The 20,788-nt window shown below is 41.0% G+C and overlaps 1 protein-coding gene across 1 annotated transcript; it reads right to left on the minus strand.

Moving 5' to 3' along the window:
* Positions 1–15,465: 15,465 nt before the first annotated feature.
* On the minus strand, positions 15,466–18,697 carry LOC121868521 (zinc finger protein 460-like). Its single transcript, XM_042369202.1, has one exon. It carries the CDS (start codon positions 18,365–18,367, stop codon positions 16,424–16,426), a length of 1,944 nt encoding a protein of 647 aa, XP_042225136.1. The 5' UTR covers positions 18,368–18,697; the 3' UTR covers positions 15,466–16,423.
* Between the last annotated feature and the right edge of the window lie 2,091 nt (positions 18,698–20,788).

The raw sequence follows: 20,788 nt of genomic DNA on the forward strand, positions 1-20,788 counted from the left end.
GCTGCAGTAGAAGGGGGGCCCTGGCTGTGGTGAGTATGAATGCCCTGCGCCAAGGCCAGAGCTGTTCCTCCTTAGCTGCCAGACCTCATTCTGTTGATGGACCACACGCCCCTTGGTTGGCTTGCTACAGGGTACCGAGCCCTCTCACAGTGTGGCGAATCCGCGCCTGTTCAGGCTCAAGGAGAAGGCCAACAGTACCCGGTTCCACGGTCAAGTACTTGCCAGAAGCAGAACTGTACAGCTGGCGCCCTATCAGCTTCCCCTCCCTCAGGGGCGTGGGACGACATGTGGACCAAGAGGACCTCCAATGGCAGCTGTGGTGTGTGCAGTCACAATCACCCAGCACTGGATCAGGATGGATGCATAACTATGGGCGAAGACAGTGTGCAAGCGGCTGTGGGCGGCCCAGTGTACCCAGATTCTAGTGTCGAGGGTGCTAGCTGACTAGCACCCCACAAGTCACAGGAGGTGGCCTGTCTGCGTACTTCTCCAGTGAGGAACAGGTTAGCAGCTGTGGTCAGGGGTTTGGTCACCTACACCTTTGACCAGGGCTACATATGCTCCTTGTCATCCCCAACTCCCTCCGTTAACATGCGTGGGGCACCAGGCCTCGGCTTCGATGCTCAGGTGGGCCCGGCAGTCTCTATCCTATTGGCCTGGCATGGTGACCTGCAGTATCATCGGTCGGTGTGCTGCTGGTTTCAGCGCCCCTTCCCAGCCTCGAGTCAACAAGTATTTGTGATTTGTTCCACCTGCAGGGGCCCTGCGTGCCTAGCATATGCTGACGACTCACAGGTTATTTTGGAGATCACCCTTCCCCAGAGGCCACCTCTGGAAAATCATCACCCCGTCTGCGGGGTTGCTTCCACCGAGGTCAGGCGCCTGAGCAGATCTCCACGGATGGAGAATTTAACCTTGCCAATATAAGATTGACAGATTTCCTCAAGTCATAGAGTCAGTCGCCTCTCCTTCCCCAGTCAATGGCGGGAGGGCAGAGCCTGGGGTCAAGCGATCAAGAAGGCTCCTCAGGGGATAACTACTAGGCCGGGAGTAGCCTGGACTGCGATGGGACATCCAGGCCCCCCCTCCAGGCGCCTGAACATGCTCTGCAGGTGAACAAGTCACCACGCTGGCGCAAATGCCAACCGTGGCAATGTTCCACGTGGCCAGATAACTTTCTGGTGGACCAGCACTGGTGGCGCGGAGCGCCATTATGAGGGAGGTGCGCTTGGCCGAAACCCAGGACGGGGTCCTTCTGTTGTGGGGGGAGGTGTCCCGCCAGCTGGCTCCCCTAGTCATGGGCACGCAGGTGCGTGTGCAGGACGCAGCTACCAAGCTCTGGGACAGGACAGGCATAGTGGTGGGAGCCCGCCCTCACAGGCAGTATGCCGTCAGGTTGAGTGGCAGTGGCAGGGTGTCCATCCGCAACAGACGCCACCTGCGAAACGGCTCCACACCTGTGCCCACTGCTCCGGTGGTGCACCAAGCTGTGCCTCCTGGCCCCCTTTCTGCTGTGCCCTCCGTAACCGCTCCCTCGCTCGCACCCCCGCCCCCTCCGCAGTCAAGCATGGCCAGGCCCAGGAGAGGCCATAAGCCCCCGGGCTGGTTGACGGACTACGTGGTGTAGTGTATGTGTTTTAAAATTAGTTAAGAGGTTTTTTTTTCTTTGTTTAACTGGTTTTTCTTGCATTATTGTTGTTTTTATGAGTGAATTGTTTTCCTTTTGTTAGTTCAAATGTGCATTGTCATTTCCTTTTAACTTGGGGGGGAGATGTAAGATTGTACCATCATACGATATGTTTTCTGATGTTGAGATGGGGGCTCGTCTATGGCAGCGCCCGGTTGCCAGTCACCAGTTGACGCTGTTAAAATAAAGTCTACAAAGAACGTGGTCTACGATTCAAACCTCTCACACGTACTCTTCCAGTTTGATTTTCAGCCTTTCATGGGGTACACTGTCGAAAGCCTTGGCAAAATCTAGGTAAATATTGTCGATATTACCACCCCGTTCCAGAATATGGGTCCAAATATCCAATACCTTGAGCAGTTGTGTTAAGCAGGAGCGCCCCGGCTTAAAACCGTGTTGGCAATCCTTAACAAGGTTGTTTCGTATTAGATGTTCCATTGCAGCATCTCTGATAATACTCTCAAGTACTTAACATATTATGCTGGTCAGGCTCACCGGTCTATAGTTGTTCGTGGAGTGACGATCGCCCTTCTTGAAGATAGGACTCACATAAGCCACTTTCCATTCACTGGGGACCATTTGTTCATCCAGGCATTTACAAAACAAGATCTTCAGGGGCTCTGCAAGCTCGTTGCACAACTCTCTTAGCACTCTAGGATGTACCATTACACTGCCAGATTCTGGGGTCACTAATTCTAAGGGGGGTAACTTAACTATAGTCTTAATTTTAAAGGTTGCTGCCATCAGACCCTCTCTGGGCAGTATGTAGCTCATTAGGTAGAGGGCAGAATGAACTAGGTATTGGGTTGGGTTTTTCATTGACCAAATCGATAAGGGGAAGAAGGGTGAAACAATAACATGTCTTAACTAATTTATTCCTTTTAAAACATATTGCATTCCGTCAAAATACCAGAAGAGTTGGCCTTCCTCAGAAGAACAACTATGATTTTAGTTACACTGCTCAACAACAGACGTCTTACATTAATTGCATGTCATTAACATACTCATTCCTCATAACAATCAGTGACCACCTTACCTCGGTCATTCCTTCTAACTTATAACACCAAACACGTCAGACTGCACCCCCTGTTAGAGTATAACATCACCTGTTACATTACAAAAAGAGTTGGCCCTCATCAAAAGAACAACTATTATTTTCATTACATTTCTCTTGATGAGCAGATGGGATACTTCCCAGGTAATCATACCAGGACTAGTTCCACGCCTGGTATTATAGGGTGCTCCACGTAGCGACAGCGAAACTTCTCAAGTATACAGTGATTTTCTCCTGTCCTGGGTGGTGATATGTAGGGTATCTACAGATTCACAGTGGAGGTGCAGAACCACTGTGGACAGACGCCCCCCCCCCACATGGTGTGGCCTTCACAGTGTGGTCATGGCTGACGCCCGAGAGGCGCTCAGAACGCGTCCTGTGTTGGGAGAAGTCGAGGCATCACTAAGAATAATGTCTGAGGGGCTTTCGTCACCACACACTAGTACACTATGACTTCACTTTACAACATCAGGCAAGGTTTTAAGATGTACAAACTGCTAGAAAAGTCTTTTTGGGGCTGAATAAAGCATGATGAAGGGCACTGACCTGTGTTGGGAGAAGTCGAGGCATCAGTAAGGGCGATGTCCCGACTCCCGCGCTCCTCTCTTGTACTGCGCACATCATTGTCATTCCTAAAAAACCCTTTAATTCATATTACGCTACATAACATTCAAATCCACCGCACTTGTAGAATCTCAGAGAACGAGAAACATTGATAAAGGATAACTCACCTACTCAATGTTACTGAATCATGTGTTGTATTGTACCAGGTACGGTTATATAATATTAATTGTATGTATTCATAGCATTAAGGAGAACTCAAGGTATCTATAAGATGATTGGGAAAGTCCAGTTGAGCCGGACTAGTGTACTGTAGGTAGAAGGTATTCGGCAGCTACCAAATAGGGAGGTACTACCGCCTCGGAAGATATTGGAAGCATAATGTGTTGTCTATGGTAGACCCTGCTGCCACATGGCATCACGAAAATTGTGACCAAGTCCCAGGTTGCTGATCTGACTTTCTGCCTCATTTACACACAATTGCAGGGTATCAATTGTTTCTCTTACAATTGAAAACACAACACAACATACATATATTGTTCCTCACTTTTTATTTTTTTTTCATTTTGTATTTCTTTGTGGTTTATTATTATTATTATTATTATTATTATTATTATTATTAATTATTATTATTATTATTATTATTATTATTATTATTATTATTATTATTATTATTATTATTATTATTATTATTATTATTATTATTATTTCAGTTTCGCCCCCAGGCCCTGATGTGGGTCAGTGACCTGTGCCTGGGAGGGCTAATTCCCGTTAAAAAAGAAAAAAAAAGTGTGGATCGTGGTTTGAAGGTCATACTATTTACGTCTGTGAACGTGTAGCGAACATAACTTCCGCAGATATCATATGAAAATACATGAGAACAATGATCTGGAAAAAAGATAAATGTATCAGAACTATGTGAGGTGTGGGAAGTGACCCAGAAACTGTACTTGAAAGGAAATATCTTGTATGCATCGGTGTGAACTTAATACACCTCGTCTCCTCGGGTGACGTATACCCACGACATGTACAGTGATCAGAGAATCTTATGTCTGTGTTCAAATAGTGCAATGTGTGAGAGGAGGATCCCTAATTACAGTTTTAAGTAAAGTGGATATACCCACGCCATGAGCATTCAGCTTTTGTTTCAAGGTCGCGTCCTTTGTGCCTCGCCTCGAGTGTGCCGCGTTGATATTATAACCCAAGGAATTTACCCATGAACTAGCAAACCAGAACCTTACCTTAGTGTGTAATTTAGGATTAAAATATGTGTTTATAAGACATGAGGTTACAAGATACAGGAAAGTGTTCATGTGAGAACCGTAAGAAATAAAAGTAAAAATTAAAGATTGGAAAATGTAGGCCAATGCGGTGTGGAGCGGCAGGGCACTGCCCTGAGTATCCTTCGTTCTCTCATCACTTAAGGTCAGTGAACTTCATCGGGCTGTATTCAAACCTAAAAAAAAAAGAGACATATAGCAGTTATTACAGTTAAAGCTTTGCCTGATATATAAGTGAAATAGTAATGTGTTAGGGTGTGTGATAATGGCCCATCAGGCATTATTTCTGAGTATCCTTCATTCTCTCATCACCTAAGGTCCCACGCGGTCAGAGTGCCTGGCTGGGCGGCGGCCATTACCCCTGTGAGCGTCCCACCATGTGAGGTGACTACTCCCAACTAGGCTAATCCACTGTGAACCTGTGGATTTCCAGCATACCACCCCAAATGAGTAGGAATAAATAAGGAAACGCTTGAGAAACTCCGCAGTCATCACATGGAGCAACATAATACCAGGCGTAGAAACAGTACTGGTATGTCTCTTGGTGTAGCCAGTATATGACAATGGCCCGGTTTATATAATACATCCTCTGAAAAATCATAAATGTTTCACCATATAACCCTGATGATTATTATTGTGGTTTTATTAAGACATGGAGAGGCAATTACTTTTTATTGTTAGCGGTCATAAAATTACAACCTAATAATATATAAGTTCACCCCTATACTGTATATATGCCATTAGATTCCATTTGATTTAAATTATACAACAGAGGTCGTTTTCAGTACTATGGGGATTTTAGATTTCTTTATTTTTATTTATCATTATTATTTCATTAACTTTTTCTGATAAATGTTTTTATAAATATTATTATTATTTTTTTTCACTCACAATAAATGTACAGGCTGGTTATTGGTGTCTGTACTACTATTACACTACTGCTGTTACTACTAGTATGTTTACTATGCATGTACTACCACTACTACTACTACTAATAATACTGTACTTATACTGTACTACTATTTTTCATTAATAATTCAAACTTATGTGTGAGATCTTAATACAGCACAGTACTGTACTGTGAAATATTTACACTACTCGATAACCAATTATAACACATAGTTACAGCTCCTCTCCGACTTACGACCACCTGGACATACGACCGCCTCAGTCGTACCAAAATTTTGTCAAATTACGTATTTTTGAGTCCCAACGTCAGTGATTGCGCTGTGTACTGACAAAATTTTCGTTTGTAATTCACTTTAAAATGGCTGGCAAGCTTAAAAGTGAGAGTTTTGTGGTACTGAGAAGGAAAAGAGACACTCATTTTATATTTTCTATGTATTATTTAAGCATTTTCGACTTACGACCTGGATTTGGGTCCCTAACCCCGTCGTAAGTCGGGGAGGAGCTGTATCCCTATGTAAAGCTTATTCCAGAATGCCATATAACCAATATCACTCTGTTATATAATGCAGGAATACACTGCTTCTCAACCCTTAAACAGCATATGCATGAAAATGGGTCGCAAGGAACATGAAACGTCCACTGATAACAGCTGCCGTCCCTACAACTAACTTCCACTGATAATAGCTGCCGTCCCTACAACTAACTTCCACTGATAATAGCTGTCGTCTCTACAGCTAGCTTCCACTGATAATAGCTGCCGTCCCTACAGCTAACTTCCACTGATAATAGCTGCCGTCCCTACAGCTATAGTACACTGATAATAGCTGCCGTCCCTACAGCTATAGTACACTGATAACAGCTGCCGTCCCTACAACTAACTTCCACTGATGATGGCTGCCGTCCCTACAGCTATAGTACACTGATAATAGCTGCCGTCCCTACAACTAACTTCCACTGATGATGGCTGCCGTCCCTACAGCTATAGTACACTGATAATAGCTGCCGTCCCTACAACTAACTTCCACTGATGATGGCTGCCGTCCCTACAGCTAACATCCACTGATGATGGCCACCGTCCCTACAGCTAATTTCCACAGATGATGGCTGACGTCCCTACAGCTAACTTCCGCAGATGAAGGCCGACGTCCCTACATCTAACTTCCACTGATGATGGTCACCGTCCTTACAGCTAACATCCACTGATAATAGCTGCCGTCCCTACAACTAACTTCCACTGATGATGGCCGACGTCCCTACAGCTAACCTCCACTGATGATGGCCGGCGTCCCTACAGCTAACTTCCACTAGTGATGGCCAACGTCCCTACAGCTAACTTCCACCGGACAATGGCCGACGCCCTACAGCTAACTTCAACAGATGATGGCCGACGTCCCTACAGCTAACCTCCACTGATGATGGCCGGCGTCCCTACAGCTAACTTCCACTAGTGATGGCCAACGTCCCTACAGCTAACTTCCACTGATGATGGCCGACGTCCCTACAGCTAACATCCACTGATAATGGCCGACGTCCCTACAGCTAACTCTCACTGATGACGGCCGACGTCCCTACAGCTAACTCTCACTGTTTAAGGGTAAAACATATGACAAACAATGACATATAATAATGCAAAGAAAATCAAGCCAAATACATATGACTTGAAATGTTCTACGAATTCACAAAATAATACAATGCACACATAAACACACACAACCATTCACAACGTGGCATTCTACCGCAAAGATAAATATCATGAGAGATAAGCAGCCCCTCAGGAGACACCAGGACGAAGGGAGTGAAATTGTAAGCCACGTGTAGGTAACGATACATAAGTACAGTATATAATATATAAATTCATTATCTAATACAATAGAGTATAGTAAGCCACACACAGGTTATGGTACAGAAATATTGTCCTGTATACTGTACTGCATACTATATAGTTTAAGCCACATACAGGTTAGGTTAGGTTAGGTACAGTAATTCGGGTACAGTACAGAATACAGTATATACGACATATATTCACAAAGTAATATTTGTGGAAGTACAGTATATTTCATGTAGCAAATGGACCCAGTGAATACATTCATACATAATGTCTTTTTTTTATACCATATCAAACTAAGACATACATACTGGTAATTCCAACCATAAACAAATTAACCTTTGACATCATGTTCTGGCAATGCAATAGCCAAGTTATGAAACATATATCTTTATAAAATATATCTTTATTTTCAAACCACTTCAGTATGCTAAATGCTCTCATTATATGAATACACCACATGAAATGGTTGCATGGAAAAATAGAACTCTCTGAAATATAGCTGATTAGGAAATTATTATCTGCCCCTTCACTATGGGGACGTCACTTTTAACATTTCACTTAACTAACACCAGACCATTTTATTCAACTCAAGAGGGGAGCCTATACACAGGAGTTAAAACTGTTTCACTCAATAGACACATAATCCTAAAAAAAAAAAAAAAAAATATATATATATATATATATATATATATATATATATATATATATATATATATATATATATATATATATATATATATATATATATATATATATATATATATATATATATAAGGCGGATTAATTAAATAGAGATCAGTTGCAATTCCCCAAACTCCACTTTTTCAGACACAATACCTACGTTGTAGTAAAAATAACTTCTTAATTTTATGATGGTATGCACACATAATTAATAGAAATATTCATAATATTAGGTTTTTTAACACTTACATTAGTAGAAAAGATGGCTGGGCACACAGGAATGGGGGGTTGGTTCCGAGGCAGAGGGCAGATTATTGGCCCTCACCTGTATCACTTGTATCAATTGTATCACTATCCACCACAGAGGCTTGCAGGACCTCTTTGTCAAACCCCTCAAAGTCCATACGAGTCCATATCCTCACTATCACTGACTTAAGCCGGCTGTGGTGGGTGGCAGGTGAAGAACTCGGTAATGTTTTGATGACTGGGCGACCTTGTGCGCACCCTGACCGCGCCGCTTCCCGCGTAAATGACCAAATTTACCATGTAATTAAAGCATTTCATTCTGGCAAGGCACCGCGTAAATGACCAAACGCGTTAACCAAAACCGCGTAAATCCAGACTCAACTGAATATATATATACCGTATATACTCGTGTATAGTTCAAGTTTTTAAGACCAAATTTTTAGGCAAAAAATTGGGGGTCGTCCTATACATGCGTAACAGTTTTGGGAGGTTGAACCCGTGCATGATGGGAAGGGCAAGGAGCAACTTTTAGCTTCAGACATGAAAAATATTTACCATTTACTGCCAGTAAACAATGGAAAAGTAAAATATGTACCAATTAGTAATGAAAAGTTGTGCAGTTCCTTCAGTAAATGAAGCTCACCAACTTACAATAGGCTAAATTACCTTACAACGTGCTTTCAGTAGTCTATGTTGAAGTTCTTAGCACAGGCTAACTTATCATATACGGTATCACAGTTCTCATTGATCTACAAAAAATACCGGTAATAAAAACCTTTTCGATATTTCACACTTAATATAATACCCGGTAATCTACTTCAACCTCCTATTGTTTACAACGACGCATGACTCATCACGCACCACCAGCTGTATCAGCTAGACGGTACACATGTTTTTCGAATCGTTTCCAGTTAAAAACTGTTACATCACATGTATATTTTACCTTAACTGTGCCTGAATGAATATATTCTCGGAAATAAATAGTAGTTTTGCTGAAACGTGATATATTTTAATGTAAAATAGGATAAAATACAAGAAGAAAACAAAAGATTTTACCTAACCTTCCGATGTTCAAGAGAAGTTACTCGTTTTTTAATAGTTTTTGGTTAAAATATTGTTGTATTACAATGGTAGTCTATTCATACTGTGCTTGATATAATGCATTCACGGAAATGTAATATTTTTGCTGAAATGACGTACGTATTACTGGAAAGTGGGATAAAATCGTGACGAAAACAATGACTTTCGCTTTCTTTCGTTCAAAAGATGTTACCGTAATCGCTTTTCGAATGGTTTTCAGTTAAAAAACTGTTGTATTACGATAATATTCTATCCTAATTGACTTGAATAAATACTACGATACCATATTTCTGAATATTTTCATTAAAATCCATCAAAATCATTTTCCTTGTCATTGTCTGCAGCACCAAACAGCTTCTCCCAGTCCTCTCCTTGAACAGGGCTACAGGGTACGTGTTTTTCGAATCGTTTTCAGTTAAAAAACTGTTACATCACACGTATATTTTACCTAAACTGCGCCTGAATGAATATATTCTCGGAAATAAATAGTAGTTTTGCTGAAACGTGATGTGTTTCAATGTAAAATAGGATAAAATACATGACGAAAACAAAAGACTTTACCTAACCTTCCAATGTTCAAGAGATGTTACTCGTTTTTTTAATAGTTTTCGGTTAAAATATTGTTATATTACAATGATATTCTATTCATACTGTGCTTGATATAATACATTCACGGAAATGTAATATTTTTGCTGAAATTACGTACGTATTACAGTGGAAAGTGGGATAAAATCGTGACGAAAACAATGACTTTCGCTTTCTTTCGTTCAAAAGATGTTACCGTAATCGCTTTTCGAATGGTTTAGTTAAAAAACTGTTGTATTACAATAATATTCCCTCGTAATTGACTTGAATAAATACTTGAATGGAAATATACGATATTTTTGTTGAAACTACCCGCGTTTCAGTGTAAAGTGTCGTAATAATATATGGTAAACAATTTGCCTTCGGTACTCGTGTTTCACGCACTGCGAGCCTCAGTTTATAGGACGTAGAGCATTTTTACTGAAGGTTTTGTTGTTCCATTACCCTCAAAAACGTGGGTCGAACTATAAACGAGGAATATCATAAATTAACGATTTCTTGGTCAAAAAATCAGATCTAATCTATAAACAAGGTTATAGAGTATATATATATATATATATATATATATATATATATATATATATATATATATATATATATATATATATATATATATATATATATATATATATATATATATATATATATTTTTTTTTTTTTTTTTTTTTATTATATATATATATATATATATATATATATATATATATATATATATATATATATATATATATATATATATATATACACACACACACACACACACTGGTCCTCGTTAACGAGATTTCGGTTAACAAGTTACATCCCATAAGATTCTTAACTTCAGTTAACGAGCAATCCTTCGATTAAAGAGTTTCTTACTTGTTCCGACCTGAATATGTTTTCGCTTGCACCTTGGCGGTCAACCAGCTGTAGTATTAGTCTTCCAATACAGTAATCGGTTCTAGGGCTTAAATTCCTAACTACAGGTTGTACCTCTCTAGTCTGGCATTCTGTGGTCCGGAAACTCCCGTGGTCCGGAACGATTTTAGTTTGTCCAATAGGTAGATAGGCAGCCTTTTTTTTTTTTTTTACTTATCTGAATTATTATTATTATTATTACAGGAGTATTAAATTTTTGCCCCTCAGGCCCTAATGTGGGTCAGTGACCTATTCCCGGGTGGGCTAATCCCCTTAAAAAAAAAAAAACCGCGGGAAATTAAGGTTTGTTTACATCCGGCAGTTCGGCTGCTCTCTCTCTCTGCTTGTCTATACAGAGTACAACATTTAACCCTTCAATATATATGAGCAGTAAATAAGTGTTGCTTTCATATTCTTATGTAGAGTAATGACGATATATTTTCACATGTGCGCACTTACATACGAGCAGTCTCACTTTTTTTTTACCATTAATGGTTAGCTACTTATATTGTTCCATTTATTAACATTAAATAACATTACAGGTACTTCAAGCAACCATATTCATTTTTTTACATTAATTTTACTACAGCTAAACTCAGGGTCTTATTTTCTTCAGTTTTATATGTAGAACCAATCAGTCACTGGTTTCGTAAGCTTTAACATAAACAATGCCGGCAGCCATCTCGTCTCCTCTAATATTCCACGTATTATTAATAAATTGTATTGTTAATTTTGCACACACGTACATTAATTCAATAAAAACAAATTCAGAAACATTAATTAAAATATATATGAACAGTAAATAAGTGTTGCTTTCATATTCTTATGTACAGTAATGATGATATGTTTTCACGTGTGCGCATGCGCACTTACATATGCGATCTCTCTTGTTTCTTTACCATTATCGTTAGCTACTTCTATTGTTCCATTTATTAACATTAAATAACATTACTTAAAACAACCATATTAATTTTACTACAGCTACAACCAAGGTCTTATTTTCTTCAGTTTTATATGTAGAACCAGTCAGTCACTGGTTTTGTAATCAACGAATACAATGCTGTGTCATTTCCTCGTGTGTTTTAATATTCTACGTATTACTAATGAATTGTATTGCTCATTTTGCACACATAAACATTAATTCAATAAAAAAGACATTCAGTAATAAACAATAATGAATCTTTTGTACATAAGAGAAATGACGCTGTTTACACGATTATGCACATCGTCTGCATGTTGGCGGGCCGTTTAAACCAGTCGAAATTCAAGTTTCCGCCATCAAAATTTTTATTTATTTATTTTTTTGTGTGTTCCAATAAAATACGTTAAGAATTAAAAACTTGCGAAATTTGAGAAGCTACTATACGACATTTAACCCTTCAATATATCTTCAAAGAGACCATGATGCAGAGAAAGTGGTGCTAGTGCTTCCAGGCATAAGCACAAGTCACTATCTATCCAGGAAAAGGGTGAATTTCCATGGTCCGGCACCAGTCAGGTCCCGAGGTTGCCGGACTAGAGGGGTACAACCTGTATTTTAGTAAATATCAAGAAGTTTATACTATTCAATAATCTTAAAAGTTTAATATTAAATTTTTTAGTCATTTTAACAATTATTGAACATAATTGAAGGTAAAGTCACTAGTTTCATGCACGCCATCCAGCCTACCAATATACCATACAGGCGTTAGTCTCTCTGTCTTTTCAGTGGAGGTAACATCTTGCTTGAGACTCTCTTCAACTAAATGCTTTTTTTCTGTGTTTCCAAGCAAATTATTGGTTATTTTGAAATTTCTTTTACATATTGACAATATGTAGCGCAGTGCAGTGTTATTTTATAGAAAATAATCTTGAATAACACCAAGTTTAAACTTAAAATATCACGTGTTGAGATTATTTGAATCCAGCATAAGGCCTAAGAGATCAAGAAAAGCAATTTCAATCCAAACCAAGCAGGAAATTATAAAAAAAACATGAAGAAGGCATTGGAACAAATGCGCTATGCAAAGAACATGGCATGTCGACAATTCTTAAACAGAAAAAAAATTTAAAGAAGTGAAAGTGAGAGACAAATCTACCAGAGTGTTTAAAGGTAGATCCCTAATTGCAAAAACAGAGAGGTTACTTCTCATCTGTGAAAAACAGATGAAAGGTGATTCAGTTTCTACTGAATTTACTTGTGAAAGAGCCAGGGAGAATTACGAACATTTAAAGACAGATCAACCTGGTTCTTCAGGCACAGAATTTGAAGATTTTAGGGCCAGCAAAGGCTGGTTCGAAAAATTTAAGAAAAGAAGTGACATATTTAGTGTAGTTAGGCATGGTGAGGATGCTAGTGCTGATAAAGAAGAGGCAGCAAAGTTTTTAGTGGAGTTTAAAGAACTGATGGCTGAAGAAAATTATCTTCCACAGCAAGTGTTCAATGTGGACGAAAATGGGCTGTTTTGGAAAACGATGCCCAAAAGAACATTCATCACCAGAGATGAAGCCACTTTACCTCGGCATAAACCCATGAAAGACCGTCTCACTCTATTGCTTGGTGCCAATGCGTCAGGGAATTTCCGACTGAAGCCTATGCTTGTCTACCACTCTGAGAACCCCAAGGTGTTCAAGCAACAAAAAGTGGAAAGAGGAAAGCTTGGAGTTTATTGGAAGTCCAACCGTAAGGCATGGGTGACAAGACAGCTCTTTAATGAATGGGCTGTTGAGGTGTTTTGCCCTTCTGTCAAGAGCTACCTAACCACCAATAAACTCCCTTTAAAGGCTCTTCTCCTCATGGATAATGCCCTTGGGCATGACCCTGAACATGCCAGAACTTTGGAGTATCAATTTGACTTTGTGAAAGTGTTGTTTTTGCCTCCCAACACTACATCAATCATACAGCCAATGGACCAGAATGTGATCAGCAACTTCAAGAAGTTGTACATGAAGAAAATGTTTGGGAGGTGTCATCAGGCAACTTCCACTGATCCTGAACTAACACTGAAACAGTTCTGGAAGACACAATTCAACATCCTGGAGGCTGTAAAATTGATTGTGTCATCATGGCAAGAAGTCTCCACTAGATCCCTCAATTCTTTATGGAAAGCACTGTGACCATCAGTAGTCCATGATTTTGAGGGATTTGAGGAAGAAACAGAGTTGGACCAGGAGATTGTGTCCATTGGTCAGTCATTTGGCCTTGAAGTGGAGGAGGAGGATGTGGAAGAGCTTGTGATGTCTCATGAGGAGGAACTTACTCATGATGAGTTGAAGCAACTGGATGAGATGTTAGAGGCTGACAAGGGTGAGGAGATAAGGGAAAGCAATGACCATATGTCAACTTCAGAGTTAAAAGATGTCATTTACTACTGGGAGAAGTTCAGGAAGCTGGCTTCAAGGCACCCAGATGTGGAAAAATCAGAACTAACTTTGTGTCATGTTGAGGACACAATGGTCTCCTTCTTTAAACGTAAGTTAATGATGAGGAGGAGAGATGCCCCACAGACCACAATTGACACTTTCTTCAGTAAAAGGCAGAGGGAACAAGATGCTAGCCCTCAGCCTTCCACTTCAAGAAGGAGAGGATGATGCTTGCCCTCAGCCTTCCACTTCAAGAAGGAGAGAGGATGTTCCTGGTGGAGAATTTGTCAGTCCAGAGGTTCCTGACATTTTCATGGAAGGTGACTCACCTTCCAAGAAGCAGTATGAAGCTTCTCCTCCACCTCCACTTCCTTCTCTTCTCCCTTCTCCTCCTGCACCTCCCACTTCAAATTCACATCATCATCATCCAGGAGCCTTCTACATATACACCTCAAAATAAGTGTACATTTCTACCTTTTTTGTTGAATTTAGGCAATTTTCGGTGAGCAGGAACCAATTACCCAAAAACCCATTGAAACAATGGTTTCGGTTAACAAGTTTTTCGGTTAATGAGCAACCTGCTGGAACGGATTGTGCTCGTTAATCGAGGGACCACTGTATATGTATATGCTAGCCCGCGAGATCAACCTGTCTTGTTCCTTTCTCCAACTCTTGGATGATCTTGTATTTAATTTCGTAGGTTAGGGAACATCGTATCTTCTTTGGCTTAGGGCGACTGGGTCCAGGTAATGCAAGGTTTCTTTGTGGTGGTGGTGGTGGTGGTCCGGTGGAAGCCATTCTTATGGAACAAAGGATACCGATATAAACGGTGCAGCCGGGAGGGGTGTAACTGACGCGGGTAGGTCAAGGGGCTTGATTGCTCCCGCGGTGGGGTACGTCATAGTACATTAAACCAATCACAGCTAGCGGGGGATGGAGGTAAGGATGCTTGGCCCAATCACAGTCCAATACGTCATATGACGTCACCGATAACGCAACAAAGACATACACTGCGCAACCTACTCGCGCCGCTTTGAAAACCTTTGATCTAGACGTAGGAGAGTTATTTAGTGGGTCCCTTATTTTTTACCTGACCTGACTAGTCACGTCACCCCCTTCTCTTAAGCTCCTCTACGTGTGTGTTGGTGTGGGGATTAGTGGATGACATCATTATGACCTGACCACATGTTTAATAAGGTCACCCTGTATATTTAAGCCTCTCTCTGTCCATGTAATCCAGTTGCCTCTGAAGATGTCTTGAATAAAGACGAAAGCTAAGGTGCTCTGTTGTTTCCCTTTTCCCGTGTGATTTTATCAAGATATATATATATATATATATATATATATATATATATATATATATAAAATACAGTGGCTGAGGGAAACTTCATGGAGCAATGCACGTCCTCCCATTATGAAAATATCCACACCTGAAATATATCATCTTGTGAACCATATCTATTCTATCTATTTATTATCTTCACTCCGCGACCACTGTTGTGAGGAATGGATTATGGGCAAGAGAAAACTGAAAGAAGGGAATGAATATGGAAGGATGGTGGAAGACAAGCATTAATATAGACAGGAAAGTTCCAAGACATCAAGCAGAACAATTTCAAGTGATGAAAATGTTGAACAACGTACACAAGGAAAAAAATCACCAAGGCAGGACACATATCACATCGGAAGCAAGGATGACAAACATTAACCTTGTTACCACAGAGGAATATCACCACAGTCATCACAAATATGCCCAGTAAACATCCAAGGTGGAATGTACAGTATGGTATGTTACTAATATAAATTTTTACTGGGGTCAAATAAAGTTAGTGCAACATCTTACAGTCACAATGATGGATGCAGGTATAGTACAGTATTCTGGATGTTCAGCAGCCCTTGGCAGACTAAAATCCACATGATCTGGACACATGGCTGATGCAACACCTCAGCCTAAACCAGTTCAGATGAACCTGTGTCCATTAACACCTTGGTGTATTGTTATGCCACTTGCCCACAACAAGGATTCAAATTTGTGGCCATGAAATTTAAGGATGGTCCTTGAATCTTCCATTTGCTAAGACAGGTCTCAGGTTACACAGGGAAGAGATGCCAATTGGACTGAATACTATAAGTCACGGGTGTTGTGTCAGATGTGTCAAGAGTTACAAATACAAAATATCAGATATAAAACCATGAAGGATGTACAGTACTGTACTGTAGTGTAGTACATGTTTATAGCCCTTGTAACTGGTCACTGTGAGACTTAGCCTTGGTCAGTGGTATATGGAACAGGGGCTGTCAAGGGCCTCTTCTACCACATCCACCTCCTGCTTGATGTTAACCTCACAGCTGACATTCTCCTCCTTCACCTCTTGGCCATACAGGAAGACACTTACAGCTACAGGTACCTCACTGCATGATGTCCCATCACCAGCTGACCTTCCACAGGATGTTTGACTGTCTTGTGTTACTTCCTGTCCATCTTCTCTAGTTCCTCCATTTGCTGCAGGTGTCATGAAAGCTTCCTGCTTATGAAGTGCTTGGGGCTGTACTGAGATGTAGTGAGGACGGATAGGTTCATATTCTGTAGGTGAAAAGCTACCTGAAGGTAAAGTATCCACTGGTGGTAAAGATTCACTTGCAGCTACAGAGTTCTTTGGTGGCAAAGATTCACTTGAGGCTACAAAGGTACAGATGTACAAATGTTGACTCTTACTTTCTTCACAATACTTTAGTGGTAGAAGTCCATTTGCACATTGTTCATTGTATCCATAATACTTACTGCTGGATGGATGTTTACTCACCTGAGGACATTGTTTAGATAGTCTTCCTGCACTATCCATCTTACTTGATGTGTCAGCAAAGTTAACATTGTCTTTGGATTCAATTAAGTTCACCACTTCTTTCCTTCCTGTTGAATGAACTACTTGAATTCTGGAAGTCTGTTTCAAAGGTTCAACCCTTGATGGAAAGGTATTGTCAGTTACTTCTTCATGGCCCAATGTTACATTACTGACAACCTTTGAATCTTTGTTGAATTGCTGATACATTGTGTCTTCTCTGAATACAACTTCTGGAAAAGTTTTGTCAGGTAACATGGATGGAAGAATTTTGCTTCCCTCTACAGGCACTGGAATTGGTCCTTGTGATATAGAAATTATCTTCCCAAAGTCTGAACTCACTACAAAGTCTGTGTGATCATCTGTCCCTACACATACCATGAATGGTTCAGCAGTATTTCCTAATTTCCCAACAATTTCTTTTGGTGTTATTTCACACTTGGAAAGATCCTTCCCGTTGAGGTTGCTTCCCAAGAGCATTCCATGTGGGGGACGGGTGCCATCATGAACCTTCATGTGGCGGGTCAGACTGCCTTTCTCTGAAAATTTCTTGTTGCACTTTTGACATTCATAAGGTTTCTCTCCTGTGTGGACAAAAATGTGATGTTTTAGGTGAGACTTCTTGATACATCTTTTGTGGCAGAACTCACACTCAAAGCTTCCCTGTTTCTTTTGTTTGAGTGAAATTCTGTTTGATGAATCCTGATTGAATTCATTATCATTCACTGGATTGTAAAAGGCACTTTTCTGTAAGTTACTTTTGTCTCTCTTCTTTGATTTCTGTGGTTTCTCAACTGTATGTATTTTCAGGTGAGACTTGAGATAGGCACTACAGGAAAACCTTTTCTCACATACCTTACATTCATGTTCCTTATCACCACTATGGGTTCTCTGATGTCGAGTTAAGTGGCATTGCTGCGAGAACTTCCTGTTACATTCCTTACAGACAAAGGGTTTTTCTCCAGTATGAAGTCTCCTATGTGTGGTGAGATGAACTCTTTGTGCAAATTGCTTACCACAAATTTCACATTCAAACGATTTTTCTTTATTGTGAGTTATCTTATGCAATGAGTAATTGGGTCTTTGGCGAAACTTCTTGTGACATATCTCACACTCATAAGGCTTCTCACCAGTGTGTAGCCTAGAATGATGAAGCAGTGAGCTTTTATGTGTGAACCTTGAACTGCACTGTGTACAGGCAAATGGCTTCTCCCCTGTATGAAGCCTCATATGACACACAATACTGCTCTTCTTGTTGAAGTTTCTGCCACACTGGTTACACTTGAAGACCTTACCACCCTCAACTGGTTGTTGGTCGACTTCCACCTTTTCAATCTTTACAAAATCTTTATCAGACTTGAAACTACAGACAGCCATTAGGAAATGTGGTATCTCAAAATTTACGAAAATACATTATTATATCATTTTAACCTGCAGGCAATAAAGGCAGAACTATTTCTTAACCATTCAGGCACAACATCAAACTCTTTTGTACGACTCTTTTGATTTTACAGTTATATACTTCACATGGGTAAGACTTAATAAAACAAGCCAGCAACTAATTCATATGTGTGTGTGTGTGTGTGTGTGTGTGTGTGTGTGTGTGTGTGTGTGTGTGTGTGTGTGTGTGTGTGTGTGTGTGTGTGTGTGTGTGTGCAACTACGATCTATTTACCCTACAGTCATTTCACTTCACCAAACCTTCAACAGTCACCTCATAACAGTCCTGATGTTGACACCATCTTCTACATTCACATGACACAGGCTGTTGAGGTGTAGAGCACACTCACTGTTCACCTCCCTCACGTACATAAGGATCATCGCTCCTTCACTGTGGCTACACCTCACTCAAGTGGCTGAGGCTCACTGATCCTTCTCACTGTTCACTTCTCAGCTCTCTGCTTCACTGTGTATCATCTGGGTTCTGGTAGTCCATTGCCATCCTGCTGTAAGACAACACACAGGATATGATTCAGCAAGAGGAAGTCATGACAAAAACGACACCTTACAAGTGATATAATCAAGAGGTAAAAAGATAATTACTATACCTGGGATCTGAATTACTGTACACACATATTTTAAACACACAATTACACTTTGAAAATCTCTCTCTCTCTCTCTCTCTCTCTCTCTCTCTCTCTCTCTCTCTCTCTCTCTCCTGAAATTTAAATCCAAATGCTCCACGACCCCAATTGACCTCCCAATCAAAATATACAAGGAGTTTGCAGTCGAACTTGCCACCCCCCTCTGCTCTATTATTAATGCATCCCTCAGACAAAGCAAATGCCCTAATGAATGGAAAACCGCATTTGTCACCCCCATCCCCAAGGTCACCACCCCACAGTCCCCTTACGACCTCAGGCCAGTTGCCATTACCCCCATACCCAGTCTACTTTGTGAGGACTTTGTTTTTGAGTGGGCATTTGCCAGTATCTATCAGTCAATTGATCCACAGCAATTTGGCAATATGAGGACCTCCTCTACATCACATTGCTTGGTGAGCTTTCTGGATTTTCTGCACAAAAACTTGCAGAAACGTAAGATATCACTGGCCGTTGCCCTTGTGGACTTCAGGAAGGCCTTTGACCTTGTTGATCACTGCATTGTTATCAACAAGGCTATTGCACTAGGGCTGCCCACCAACCTGGTCTCATGGCTCACTGATTTCTTGAGTGGACGTCGCCAGGCAGTGAGGTATCAGGGCTTGGTCTCTACATTCCAACACCTGACCTGCTGTGTTCCCCAGGGGACCAAGATGGGACCACTGTGCTTCCTCATGCTGATCAACAACGCTCTATCGGACACTCCTCACAGGTGGAAGTACGTGGATGACTGCACTGTGGGGGTTTCAGTGGACAACACCGCACCAGACTACTCATCGCTACAAGGCACCCTGGACAGGCTACAGGCATGGACTACGGAGAACAAGGTCACCATCAACCACACCAAAACCGTAGTCATGCACATCAACACCGCCACCACTCCAGTGCAAGCCCCAGCAGTCACAGTGGGTGCCCATCCTCTCCAGCTGGTGCAGTCTGCCAAACTCCTGGGTGTAACTATAGACAACAAACTTGACTGGAAGGCCCATGTAAATAACACAGTCAAGGCAGCCTCGTACCGTCTCTACATGCTACGACGACTTAGGTCACTTGGGACACCCACGCCAAACTGAGGACCATCTACAACGCCTTTATTACTGTACAGACAGCTTGGTAAAGAGAAAAGTTGGCTATGACTTTGAGGCTGTTAATGTTAAATACCCTGGAGCGCAGATGACCAAAGGAGGCAACTGCATGATGGATCTGGGCCTCGACCTCCTTGTTGATGTTGTGCTTGAGGGAAAGAACACTACTGAGGTAGGTAAAATGTGCTACTTGTTTGACAGGTTCTCCGTTGACCAGGAATGTGCCTCTGTGATGAGAAATTATCTCTGTTTATTACATGTTAACTCGCAGTTCAATGACCTGGTATACTGCAGAGTCAATGAAAGCTATGTAGAGGTCACGGTTTTGTTCATGGCATTTTTCCTGTAGTAGTTGATGCATAATTACAGCAAGTACCTTATCTGCCACAGCCAAGAGAGATATGCCTTGGATGTTGCCAGAGACGAAACATAATGGTCACTTTCTCTTGTAGACTGCAATGATGTTTGAGTTCTACCATTTGTTAGGGACACTTTTGTTGAACCAGGTAGCAAGAATGAGTTGGTGGAGATGCTGAAGGAGAAGGTGCTTTCTGCTCTTAACGATTTCAGAAGGCAGGCCATCTGGCCCTGCACTTTTATTTCTTTTGAGGC

Source organism: Homarus americanus, unplaced genomic scaffold, assembly GCF_018991925.1.
Source record: "Homarus americanus isolate GMGI-L3 unplaced genomic scaffold, GMGI_Hamer_2.0 scaffold59495, whole genome shotgun sequence".
NCBI lineage: Eukaryota > Metazoa > Arthropoda > Malacostraca > Decapoda > Nephropidae > Homarus > Homarus americanus.